The sequence below is a fragment of the Durio zibethinus genome, chromosome 21 (assembly GCF_047325235.1).
Source record: "Durio zibethinus cultivar Kanyao isolate XHJ-2024 chromosome 21, ASM4732523v1, whole genome shotgun sequence".
Taxonomy (NCBI): Eukaryota; Viridiplantae; Streptophyta; class Magnoliopsida; order Malvales; family Malvaceae; genus Durio; species Durio zibethinus.
Window position 1 is genome coordinate 5430721 of NC_143182.1, and position 14015 is coordinate 5444735.

General features: G+C 32.8%; 1 protein-coding gene and 1 pseudogene across 2 annotated transcripts; one reads left to right on the forward strand and one right to left on the reverse strand.

Moving 5' to 3' along the window:
- Window positions 1-3517: 3517 nt before the first annotated feature.
- LOC111305102 (kinetochore protein) lies at window positions 3518-7194 on the reverse strand. Its single transcript, XM_022902297.2, has 13 exons — window positions 7068-7194; window positions 6945-6975; window positions 6800-6873; window positions 6677-6716; window positions 6384-6541; window positions 6038-6236; window positions 5240-5565; window positions 5020-5148; window positions 4802-4935; window positions 4609-4706; window positions 4361-4452; window positions 4141-4271; window positions 3518-3904 (listed from the first exon to the last, which is right to left on the reverse strand). Exons 1-13 carry the CDS (start codon window positions 7089-7091, stop codon window positions 3832-3834), a joined length of 1509 nt encoding a protein of 502 aa, XP_022758032.2. The 5' UTR covers window positions 7092-7194; the 3' UTR covers window positions 3518-3831.
- A 79-nt stretch (window positions 7195-7273) lies between these two features.
- On the forward strand, window positions 7274-12064 carry LOC111305104 (wee1-like protein kinase; annotated as a pseudogene). The gene is made up of 10 exons (XR_016331363.1): window positions 7274-7826; window positions 7922-7985; window positions 8050-8113; window positions 9167-9432; window positions 9597-9664; window positions 9756-9865; window positions 9946-9986; window positions 10107-10255; window positions 10680-11027; window positions 11611-12064. The product of XR_016331363.1 is annotated as a wee1-like protein kinase (transcript).
- The last annotated feature ends 1951 nt before the right edge of the window (window positions 12065-14015 follow it).

Here is a 14015-nt window from a genome sequence, read left to right on the forward strand (position 1 = left end):
AAATTGGTAACTAATATCATATTTTTCTATAGAGTTATTAGTTTTAAATGATAACACGTGATGGACAAATAACATTTCAATAACCAAATTAGTTAATAAATTAATTATTCATGTATCAAAATAAAGATTTTTAAATTTCAAGTACTACATAAAAAATTTCATTATGATTTAAAGACCATCTATAATATTAATCTATCATAAAAATATGTGAAATCTTTAAATTTATTAGTAAAATTTAAAGCTTCAATAATGCTATATAAAAGAATTTATTTAAGGCTAAAATAATAAAAAACTTTTTGAATTTTACAACTTTATTTAAATAATTTTTTGTATTTTTATTATATTTAAATAAGCCATTGATTTTTAATTTGTATACAAATAAACCCCTTAAACTTTTAATTTATATCTAAACAAACCCTTAACATAAATAATTATTTCATTTAAAATAAAAATTTATTTGAATAACAATTAAAGTATAAAAATTTATTTGAATATAATAAAAATATAAATATTTATTTAAAAATAATTCAAAAATTTTTAAATATTTTAGCCATTCTCTAATTTAATGAAGGGGATAAAAGAAGCCTAATAAACGAAGGCGGGGGAAATGGTGCAAATGTAGTGGATGTTGGCTGATACCCAGATGCCGATTGGCCCAGCAGCCCAGCATCAGAAGAGAGAGAGGTACAGAAACAAAAACCAGAGGGCAAATTCGGTCATGATAGTGGACAATGGAGATTGAGACAGTGCCCAGCCAGTGCTAAATGGCTCATACACCATCCACGTGAGGTCAGGCGGGGCTGCAGACAACTCGCAGTGTCGGCAGGCACCATGATAGGCCAGAGGGGAGTGATAGAGAGGGGGTTGTGGGCCTGAAAAAGAAGCCCACGCACACAAATGAGGACTTTCGAATTTAATTTTAATATACAACTATGTTATATATGTTGAAGCTATAACTGCCTTTTCTTTTTTATATTTCGCATTTGACAATCGAAACGGATATAATATAAACGAGTGCTAGTGAAAAACTCTTTGCTAGTTACAAGTTTTATCAATGGATACATATTCACCAGCAACTTTAATTCATCTGGTTAATTATAAAATACATAAATAGTCATCTAATCATATGAATATTTTTAAAATAGTCACATAACTATTACTCTTTTTAATTTAATTATTTAAATTTAAATAAATATTTTTTTTATTATTTAACTGTTAATTTTAATAATATATTGATGTGACACTGTCACGTTATCTAACACATCATGTGATATACTGATAATTAATGTAAAAATAATGTGATAGTATTATGTGATGTTTGATAGTTAATACGATAATATCAAGTTTGCATGTTATTAAAATTAACGGTTAAATAAAAAAAATTAAAATTTAAGTGATTAAATTATATAAATATAAAAAATTAATAATTAAATAATCATTTTAAAAACTCAATCATAATTTAATGATAAATGATAAATTTTATTCTTTTTAATAACATGATAAATGATACCTTTAAATTTATTTTTTTCTCCAATAATTTTAAGAATATATTTTTTTCATAAATTTGAAGCATGTAAAATTTCACTTTGAAAATATTTCTAACAAAATTGAATTATGGTTAATAAGAAAAAAATGCCGCTTCTTTCTTATTAACTGGATTACATATTTGTGGGTGCTTATGTGCTAATACACTCATAATTAAAAGAGATATAAAAGCCTTAATAAAACCAATGCTCAACGTAGGTGTACGGTGACATTAAATTTTTGGAAAACGTCTTAATCAACACCCCTAATAATATCTATAAAAGTCTTTGATTTCAATATTTATGAATTGCCCTAATCGACAAGGCGATATTATAGTAGTTTACACATAAATCGATCGATATTAAGTTGACTTTGGAGCTATCCCCCTTTTAATTATCAATAGGCATTCGTTTATTGCACCTAAATCATGTTTTAAAAGACACGTATTGTTTAACCATTTATAATCAATGATAATTTTTTTTTCCAAAATTTAAGTAGATATTTTACTATATTATGTTTATTTGAATGTTTAATTATATTTTAATTAATTAATTAATTAATAATAATATTATATATGAATGTAATAATTGATTATGATTGTATTTTTTGATATATATAATTTCACACGAATTGTTTAAGTAATTTCTTTAAATTAAAAGAAAAACTTTTTTGGTGCTCAATTTAAATGCATGATCACCTTAGCAAATAAACCAAATTACAGCAGCAAAGCAAACAGGTAGGTAGGTAGAGAATTGAAATGCACCTAAAAGGCGAAAAGAAAAGACAAATAAAACAAGGAAAGAAAAAAGAATTTATATGTAATCAGCAGCATTCGCATATGGCTCGCAACCAGCAGCTGCACCAGACATCATATCTCCTAGCAAAATCCCACCAAGCAATCCTCCCATTAGTGCTGCGGCTCCAATTGCTAATCCATCACCAGTCTCATTCTTTCTCTCGGGCTGCACAATTGGCGGGTATCCATTTCCTTGCCCCACTGGTGGAGGATATGATCCAGGCCCCATGGGAGGATACCCAACAGGTTGTTGTGGGGCTGGATTGTATTCTTCCTGAACTGGCTGTTGAAACCCTACAGGCGGATGACCAACTGGTAGGTAAGCTGGCACAGTCACACTGTGTGGCGGAGGGTACAGCGGATAATTCATTGCTGTAACATGCACAGGATATGCAGGGACTGCATTGGGGGTTTGTTCCCAAACCTGAACAAAAAGTTCAGTTCACCTTTTGGCTTGCCCGAGGGTTTCTTGACCGGGTACGTGACATACGTGGTAGAGTTGCTGTTGCCGGCACTGTCAAGGAGTTCCTTGACATAAACTTGGGCTTCACCTACCTCTTTGCCACCAGGAAAGGTGCCGCAACATATGAGCTTGAAAGTGATGACCAAACTATTTGTTTGAGCAAGCGTTTCGTTAATGGTAAACTGCATGGGATGGTTTCACTTGGGGCAGCTACCGCCGACATTGTGCACTGGCCTTTTCTGCTCAGTGCTTGAGTCTCCTGAGATTTTGACAACCACGTAGACATTTTTATATTTGAGAGGTGCTTCACCTTTTTGAGGCCTTCTACAGAGATTACGGTTATCTCCAAGGGTCTCATGATTTGCTCCATTTCCCCTTCCTCTTGTGATCGAATTATTTGGTAGATTGGCGAATCTCATTGTTGGTGATGATGATACCAGCAGATTTATAGAACATATGGAGCTTGCCTTTGAAGATGAAATGCAGCTTCTTCGTTTCTGATCAGTGCTTGATAGTTGACAATCCAAGTAAACGTTGAAGTTGTTATTCCAACAAGAGTCAACCTGCCGAATAAATCAGGGTCGATGCCCAGCCGGATGGAAGCCCAAAGGCCCCAAACTGGCTACATTACTCCAGGCCATGAGCCTTGCTCCAGAAGCAAGGAAGTAGGCAAACAATTGTTTTAGCTAAAAGTTGTAGAAACGAGAAAGGCACAAAGATGTTGGAAAGAAAGATGAAGGCAAAATGCAAATTTGATTTTACTAGAGGTTTAGGAAATAATTAGGAAATAAAAATTAGTTAACAAGAAACTTCTGTTTCTTTAAATTCTATATCATACAATAAAAACTTCTTAATAACTGGTGCATGCTCAAATAAATTCTAATGTTACAACCAGATGAAACAAACAAATCAATATTCAGATGAGTAGGTCGGACTTTTTACACAGATTTGCATGGTTCTTGGATAGTTTCAACCAATCATATGACCTTGTCCAAGAGTCCAAGGAATGATGTAAACAGTCATTTCCTTCTAGCCAAGCCCAAACTAGTTACACTGAAATATCAGAGAAATATGTACATAAAATGATTTTCTCACCACGATCCATGTCGTCAACTTCCTTCCTGTCATAGAAAAGATAATCATATTCATATAATTGAATTAGAATTAATATGATTCATTACATATATGGTGTTAGGAAGCTAAAAAGTGGCAGAGTTATGCTAGGATTAGATGTTTAAGCTCTTCACGGATCAAAATAAAGCCAAGGCATGTTTATCTTTAACACTATCAATTTTACAAACACAGATTTCATCTTGAGGATTACCTTATGAAAAGATTTAAAGTTCGATGTACATACCATGGGGGGTGAATGCAGATCAAGTTTCCAATTTCAAGGTCAACATTGCTGCATATCCTCTGATTAAAAATAACTGTTCCTTTTCGTCCTTCATTTTCCAATATTTTGGGGCGCTCTGGCTGCCAAAAATTCTGCAGAAACAGACATAGAACTTCAGTTTCTAATTTTTGTTCTGATAGGGTGGGAAGTCCGGCAACTTTAAACTTGTCAGATTTCAAACCTCTACAGTCTTAACAAAAGAGCAATAACAGACTGTCAGCTTTGCATCCAAATGTCTTGACACAATTTTCACAGTGATGCAGCTTGGTTCATCTGAGAAAAAAGAGAAAAAAGAAGATCGAACAATAAGCAATGTGGAAAACACACACAAAACCTCTTTTTTGTTAATTGCTATTGTGTCGCAGTCTTTGTAAGCCAATTTCCATCCAATCGTGCTAAAGCGGAAGGTAAACAACTACAAGGCCTTACTTTTAAGGCTAGCTCCATTCTGCAACTTCTTCAGGAAATGTGTATCTGTCTCCTTTTCACGATGCATGACCTGCTGTAACTTCCCAAATAGTCCAATGCTGCAAATATAGGGAGAATAAATTACTGACATATAATTTACTTTTTCAACATCTACAAGTGCATATGACCAGATAATTCTAGCGATATTAATCACCTCAATGCTTTAGGTCCAGCAATAAAGGCCCCTTCATCACTCAAGGAGGTGGCACCTAAGGCTTCCTGAAACTTATCTGAAATAGTTTGCTTCTTCATCTCAGGGGTAGTAAGTTCCAGATTTTGGTATTCAGCCTGCTTAAGCATGTCAGTGCAATTACATTCAGTTCATAATTTCAAGAAAGATCTATTACTAAGCTACTGCAGGAGTGCAAATACCTCGTCATTGCTTGATGATCCATCACAGAAGGGCTCATGGAGGTCTTCACTTTCAATGGTTCTATCACCCAGAGAACATATACTTCTTTTGAGAGCAGCTTTTGTCCTTTTTCCTCTTGCTCTGCTATGCTGCGAAATATATGATTAAACTAGGAACAAGCAGCAACAACAGAAAGACAAAACTTATAGATAAAAAACAATAGTAACAGAAAAGGATTACCATTTTAGAATTTCCTCTTAGAAGACTGGAATTATCCTGAAGGTCATCCAAAAGCTCAGCCATTGAATGCTCAATATATCTATGACCAAGACATTCTACATCAGTAGGAATAATCTCTAACTGCTTTTCTTCTTTTCCATTGAAATCTTCAAGAAACTCAGCCATTGAATGATCTATGGTTCCATGATTAGAGGCCTTCAATCCTTCAGGCACTTCACCAGCCTTTGTTGACACATCATTTTCAATATTTGAAATTACAGGCCATGAAACTCCTTTACGTGGTTGGAAACCAAATGAAAATCTAGGCCTCATTTTGCCTTTGGCACCTGCAAAGCATGCATAAGACCAGGTTGCCAAATTAGACTGAAAAGAGAAGCATCCCTCAAAGGCCAGATATAGCCCCATAATATCTTGGTTATGTGAAAGAGTTTAGAAACTGCACTTATGGCACAACTAGCTTCTGCATTGATGGTCAGTTAGCAGCGGGTCTAGATATTACCATATTCATAAAACTACCATGCAGGCACACACTTTTTGGTGCGAAAGCATATCTATATGGGAATCCATCAGTGTTACCTTGCATATAATCAAATATTGCTACTTAAAATAATGATATAGCAATTTCATAAGTGCCGAAGACCTCTCAGAATGCCTCTCAGACCTCTTTCATTCTTTTCTTTTTCTCTTACTATGCGAACATGACCTGACTGAAGGACAAAGCTTATCTTGGAAGGCACAGTGACGTTATAGAATGATAATGCATTAGTAGCAAGTAATTCTTGAAGCAAGAAAGAACACCTTTACAAGATTTGTCCATTTTGAAGCAAGTAAAAGGAGATGAAAAGCTTGAAACATTTTTGTCCAAATGGATTAGTGCCTCAGCTTCTTTAGTTACCATAGACCATGCATTTCCTCCATCTTGCTCGCCAGTTCCATAGTTATGATTAGATCTTTTAGCATCAGAAGCAGCTGAAAATTTTGAGCGCATGGCATTCCCCTGTCCAAACAAACCTAAGGAATAGCACCTTGTAACAACAAGAAGCCTAATGCCCTAATCTAGATGTTTAGGGGGTAAAGCACCATCATTTGACAGCTAGATAATCCACAAGCCAAAAAGTTAATTATATGAAATGTTACTCATTACCTCACCATCAGAGACAAGTTCCTCATTGGAAACTTGAGTACATATCCTCCTAGAGAGGACGCAGCCACTCTCATTGGGGGAGTCAGGCACTTCAACATCCTCTTCAAGATAAAAACTTGAATGTTCCTGATTATGCGATCGGTTGTTATCATATTTTTCTAATACAGAATTATCAGACAATTTGTTATTAATACACCAAAAAGTTTAACAAAAAGAGTTACAACAACTCAAAATTTAAAGTAGAGCAATAGGAAAAAAAAAAAAAGAAGAGAAATTGACGGGAAAGTGGATACCTTTAAGTGTTTCCAGTCTTGATTGAAGTTGTAATCCTTCCTATTGATCACAAAAATACAATCAAAATTCAATGGAGGAATAAAAATTCCGTATTTAAACAAAGTAGTAAGTAGAGTAATGACCTCCTTCTCTTTTTCTAAGCGGTCGCCTAAGGAAACGCATTTTTCTCGAAAATCATCGTTGAAATCCTCCTCGTCTGCCAAATTATGGATCATAAGCCAATCTATCCGTCCTCAATACACACAGAAAAACATAAATAAAAATTACCGGAAATGCTCTGATCAGAGTCCGCATTTTCCTAAAAGCAAACGGGTAGTTAACAACTAATTAAAGTTAATAAAAAGAAGATAATTTTATAAAAAAAGACGAGGCCAAAATTTCAGTTTTTACCTGAAATGGGTTTCGCCGCCACATTTGTTGCCCCGGACCCGGTGCGATTGGTAAAAGTGCCGTTTTTTTTTTTTTAATTTTGTCCTTCCTTTGCAAACAAAAAAGGATTTTGGGTTTAATGCCCTAATTAAGAGAAAATTACTTTGATGCCCTTATTGCGCAATTTCGCGTCAAATGGAATAAAGTACGCAATAAAGATCGGCTTTATAGTAACTTACGGCTTAAAGGAAATCCAGCAATGTTAAAAATCTAATCGAAGGATTTCAAATTAGCCAGATCTCCTATGTACGGTTAAGATTCAACTATTGGATGATCTTACTGTAGTCCCCATGACTCTAGATTCGTCTGCCAATCAATAATGCCCATTGCCCGCGCAGTTTCAAAATCTTTTTTCTCCCCCACCAAAAAGTAAAGGAAAAAACTCTGAAAATCCACTTTATTTATCCCCATGAGGGAAGGAGAAAGAGAGAGATTGTGGCTTGTTTGGTTTGGTTGGTCGATGAAGAGGAGAGGGGTGAAGCGGGGAAGCAATAGGGGGAGGAGAAAGAGTGGGAAAATGAAAGGAACATTGGGGAGGCACTTTCAGATTCAGCTCCACCATCACCAATCATCTTCCGCCACCTCATCATCTCTTTTCACCCAGAACCTTCCAGATTCCCAACCCAATGATCCTTCCACTTCCGCTTCAGCTTCCGTTTACGCTCTCGACCTCGACGCCGCCGATGACAAAGATTTCATTCTCAGCCAAGACTTCTTCTGGTAAGTAATCTTCACTTTTTTTGGATATAATATTCTAAGCTTCTTATTTAGTTTGTCACAGTATTTTTTTTCTTTTTTTTTTATAATGGATGCAGCACTCCTGATTATATCACCCCTGATAATCAGAACTTTATGAATGGCTTTGATTGCAACAAGTATTGTTCATAATTTGACAATGAATATCTGTTAATTTTTCTGCTTTGAATTCTGAATTTCACAGTAAAATATTCCTTGCCCCAAGTCGCCGGAGAAGCTGAATACTCTCAAAAGCAAGAGAGCTCGACAAGGTATGACACAAGTAATTGGTGAAACCTATAATATTTGTATGGATGGATTGTTGAAAGTTGTGATCGTAATATTGCTGCTTTTCCTTTGTGTATATATTCAAATTCCATGTTTAATTTGACCAAGTTGCGAAACAATGGAACTAGATTTGTTTTTCTACATCTACTTGCAAACGATAGTAGCATTGAGCTGCATTGAAAAGAGATGTTTAGTCTAGAGTTTCATAAGTTAAAGTTATGAGTACAGATAAACTGTGATCTTCCCATGTTGTTATATGAATTAATTCATATGATGCTGGGGTTTCATTGTGTGAATGATAAGGGGTTTTGTACTTCTATAGAAAGCAAATTAGTGACTTCATTGATGACACAAAATTTTGAATATTCATTGTGGAAATTGGAGCCTGGACAAAGAGCACAGGCTTTCAAGTTGGATCCATCCTGCCTAAGGTCATTGAACATGTTTAATGACCTAAGGCACAATCTTAGTTATGATGATGTAGGATGGTGAAAAATAGAAATATGGCCATTCCTCTAACACGAGGTTGAACAGTGATGGGAAAATGGCTGCTGTTCTATACATGATTCAAGATATTGTTAATAGAAATCACTCATTGTTTTTGTGTCGAATCCATTGTTAATGGAATCTTTGAGATGATTTGTTGCTGGTGAAAGGTAGAAATGTGGTAACACCTCTAGCATGAAGTTTAACAGAGATGGTAAACTTTGTTGCTGTTCTAAACATGGCTCAAGTTATTGTTAATAGAAATTACTCATTGTTTTTGTTTGGAATCCATTATTAATGGAATGTTTGAGATAATTGTTTTAGTTTCTCCTGTTTCCAGTCTCTTTTTCGCTAAGATTTTGCAGTTTCTAAAAGTTTTGAAATTTATCATCTCTCAATGATCTCTTAGCACATATTCCTATCACAAACTTTAGGCATAAGAGTTTTCTCTTTAAATGTTTGTTCATATTTATGTATTGTATATATAAAATTTAAGTCCATAAGTGTTTTTTATCAACCCTTTTGCAATTGAATATCCATTCTTTTCTCAGATGGTATCTTGTTAAATCCACTCAGTCCTACATTATCTGGGTCTCAACAAATAGTGGAACTTGCCAAAGACAACTTTGATGTGGATGAAGTCAACCTAGAAAAAACAGCTGTAGCTGTGGTACAAAGGACCAAAAATTACGTTTCCCAATCTGCTGTTGCTCCTCGGTGTAGGGTTACACCACCTCCTTGCATTAAAAACCCATATCAAAAGGATGCTTCAGAAGTCGACACAGATCCTTTTGGAATCAAAGATCAAAATGTGCAGGTACAATTCTGGTTTACAAAGAACATTCACATTGATGATATTTCTTGAAACTTCTGTATCCATTTTCCCTATCCATTTGGAGAAAGAAGGTTAGGGCTCTTCAGTTCACATCCTAAAATTCTTTATCTAAAAGGTTTTAATATCATTTCCCTACAAATTTGCAGGTTTCTTCCCTGCAATTATTGGTGGAAATGGCCTTGCTCGCTATCACACAGAATTTCATGAGATTGAGGTTCTATCCATATTCCACTAGTTCCAATTTATATATTAAATATCTAACCTTCGGGCTCTTGTATCCTCATTCCTTCTGCCTTGCTTTACAGCAAATTGGTACTGGCAACTTCAGTCGTGTTTTCAAAGTTTTCAAGAGAATTGATGGTTGCTTGTATGCTGTGAAACATACTACACGGCAATTGCATCAGGAAACAGAGAGGTAGCTTTTAGTTTTTGTTTGCAGGTTTCTCCGCTCATGGTAAGAAAATTTAATTATAAAATAATGTTATCATTTTGCAGGAGGAAAGCCTTAATTGAAGTTCAAGCTTTAGGAGCATTAGGTATAAATTTGCATTTTCTCTCATTTCCATTTCTTACTTTTTGGTTTTTTTTTTTTTTCAATTTAAGAGAAACAATTGAATTTTAACTTCAACCATTGACACTAAAGCAATCCTTTGCAGGGTCTCATGAAAACATTGTTGGATGTTACTCTTCTTGGTTTGAAAATGAGCAACTCTATATTCAAATGGAGCTCTGTGATTACAGCTTGTCCAGAAAAACATCTTCCCAGTTGTTCACAGAAGGAGAAGTACTGAGAGCCTTGCATCAGGTTAGCATTAGGGGAAATACAGCAACTCTACAAGAGAAAAAAGGGCTTGGGGGGGGGGGGGTTAGGATAATGTTTTGAAAATTGAATAGGTGTCATTCCAATATCAAGTAACATCACATAATTTTCACTAAAGATAATGAGAATTTTTAGTGTTATTTTCCACCCTTCATGATTATTACGAGACTAAATCTAATATTCAGTTTCTGCAAAGAGTAGTACCTCTCAACCTTTGAAACTTGTGCTTATACTTGGAAGATCAGAACCAAAACAATAGTTTTCCACTCACTTTTTCATTGTTTCTCCTTCTACTTAGCTCTTTGTGCTTTTGAATGTACGTGCATCTGATACCTTTAAAGTCAATGCTTTCTTTGTCTCTATTGTTTTTCTATTATTATCTTCTACTTTGATGTGAAAAATTGTGCAGATTGCAAAGGCATTGCAGTTTATACATGAAAGAGGAATTGCTCATCTGGATGTAAAACCTGATAATATATATGTCAGGAATGGTGTTTATAAGCTCGGTGATTTTGGATTTGCAACTCTCCTAAATAAGAGCCTGCCAATTGAAGAGGGTGATGAACGTTATATGCCTCAAGAAATTCTAAATGAGAACTATGATCATCTTGACAAAGTTGATATCTTCTCTTTGGGAGTTACTATATATGAGCTCATTGGGGGGTCGCCTTTGCCAGAATCAGGACCTCAGTTTCTTAGAGAAGGGAAGCTGCCACTCCTTCCTGGGCATTCCCTACAATTTCAAAATTTACTTAAGGTAAATAAGTTCTATTCTTCTTAAATAGTGCTCAAAACCTTTCTTCAAATGTTTCCTGGTTGCATTTAAAGAAACTATGAAGATAATTAGTCCTAATTTCTTTCTGATATGTCAGTGGTCATAAATTTAAACTATGCAAGGCAAAAATGCTCTCTGGTATAAATGTTCTGTTTGTATTCTTCTGGTTCTAGATTTTTACTTTGCAATGTGAAAACTAGGCCGTGTTTAGGTATAAAGTGAAACACAACATGCTACTTTTGAGGGTTTTTTAATATGTATATATATATATATATATATATTATATCTTTGGTTTCTTAGAAAAGAAAATAAATAACAAAAAGAAATTAATATGGAGCATGCCTAGCCTATTTGAACAAAAGATATTGCGGGCTTCCAGTATTTAGTCATTACTTTTATTGGTCTTCTGAAAAAATGAGGAGGAGCTTGCTAAACAAAGAAGGTCTAGTCTGATCAGCTAGTTCACTGATCAGATTGGTATCGAACATAATACAAAGGGTACATGACTTAAGATTATATTCTAGAGTTTTGTTGATTTCATCTGATTGTCTTATAATTTTATCAGGTCATGGTGGATCAGGATCCAGTTCGACGGCCTTCTGCTAAGCAATTAGTTGAAAATCCAATCTTTGACAGGGTTCCAAATAATGCAAAAGCAACTTTATAGTTGTGCTCTTGATGGAGCTTGAAAGGCTTTCAACGTGACTACTTACAATCGGCTGACCCAGGTTGAACTGAGGGAACTGTGAAACAATTCCTTTAATTTATGCACCAAATTTACTGTGCGCATTTTTGTAAAGTTATATGGATAAAGCCATTCTCAAGATTTATTGTATTAATTATGACTAGAAAGGTGGATGCGAGTTATTGTGGGTAGCTTTGAAAATTTATTTATTTATGTCATATAAAATGATAAAAATTTATATATTTTTATCGTATTTTATATAAAATTTACATGTCATAATTTTTGTAAACAAAAAAAAATGTGAAATATATTTTTCAATTTTATTATATTTATATATGATTTTTGTTAAAATTTTTATTCTTGCATCTTTATATATTTTTTTGTATATTTTTATATCATATTATTATATTGTATTTTGAATTATTTGATTTAGTCGCATATCAAAATTTTTTTTGTTTTGCTATATATATTCATTGAATTTTTCTTCAAAATTTATCAATTTAAAAAAATAAAAAAATGGGAATGACACATGAATATCTTAATAGTTCTTTTTCTTATAAAATTAATTTAAAAAATGGAAAAAGTTAAAAAAGGTAAACAAAATAGTGAAAAAATAAAAAATAAGTAAAAATTTAAAAAAAGTTAATAGAGAGTGTTACATTGACATCTCATATTAAGTTTAAAATATAAAATTTTTAAATTAAGATAAAAAATTATTTTATTAATATAATACATATATATGTATAAAACTAAATAAATAATAATATATATTTTTATATATACATCAAAATGTCATAAATATGCTTCTAATTTGATCTCGTTTTTCTTTAAAATAAAAAAATGAGCACATAAAAGATACTACATGGATATTTTTATTGAATTTAAAATATTAATTTTTAAATTAAAATATCAAATAGTAAATTTATTAATATATTACATATATTTAAATATATATTTAAATTAATAATAAAATATATAATTTTAATAAACCTTGAAAATGAGTTGGAGCAAAGCACTTTATATACATTTCCACTCAATCTCTTATTTTATTAAAAAACTTGACTTATCTCAATTCAATTTCAATTTTAAAATATCATTCTTTATTTAATCGAGACGAGATTAATCAATTCTTTTATTGTAAAATTTATTAAATTAAAAAAATACAAAAAAGGTTATAAAAATAAAAACCAAATTGGGCTACAGACATCTTAATGATCTCATTTTTTAATCATAAAAAAATAAAAAAATAAAAACACAAAAGAGAAATGTAAACAACAAATAAAAAAAAAGTTTATTGTGTTCTATGCAGACATCCAATTAAGATGAAAATATTAATTTTTTAAGTTAATATATTAAATAATAACTTTGTTAATACAACAAGCAAAAAGAAAAAAAAGACAAAGATAAAAGGGAAAAGGAAAAAAAAAAAAAAGATCATTAAAGTACAATAACCACATTTAAGTTGAGTTTAAACTTTAAAATGTTAATATCTTTAATTAATGTATAAAATAATAATTTTATTAATATAATACATACATAAATATAAAAAAAATATATAATAAAATATATACTTTTATATATAAAATTGGATAACTTGGTGTATAATACTTTAAATCCAATTTTGACCTATTTCTACTTTACAAAAAATTTTACCTAACTTAGACTCGATATAAATTTTTTATAAAATTATTTATATTGAATTGAGACGGATGAAAATTTATTGAAGTAAACATCGATTTTGTTCGGATATATTGTTTTAATTTTAATGATAATATTATTAATAATAATAATATTTAAAAATAATTATTAATTATATAAAAATATAAAAAAACAAAAACGAAAAAAAAGAGAAAAAACAAAAAGTAGGGTGGCTGACGTTGCTGTCGCCCCCGACCAGCTACCCTACAGCCTTCTGTTAGCCCCCTGAACAGCTCCCTTTTAGCATACCTACAGCCATCCTACAGCCACCTAGATCCCCCTAATTGAAGCCCCTAAAAATCTCCAGCCATTTCCCCTTCAAGCTTTCGGAAGAAGCTCTCTCGAATCCTCTTCAAAAATCTCTCAGACCCCCTTTTCTGGAAGCTCTCTGAACCCCGTTTTTTTGAAAGCTTTCGGACACACAGGCCCCAATTTCAACAAGCTTTTGAATACCCAAAATCCTAGCCTCCCACACTCAGAAAACTTAAGCCTCTCACGAAAACCATACCCAAATAGCAAACCATAAAACAGAAACAAAAAAAAAAAAAACACAATCCTCACCTACGACGAGGAACCATCAGCGCCGA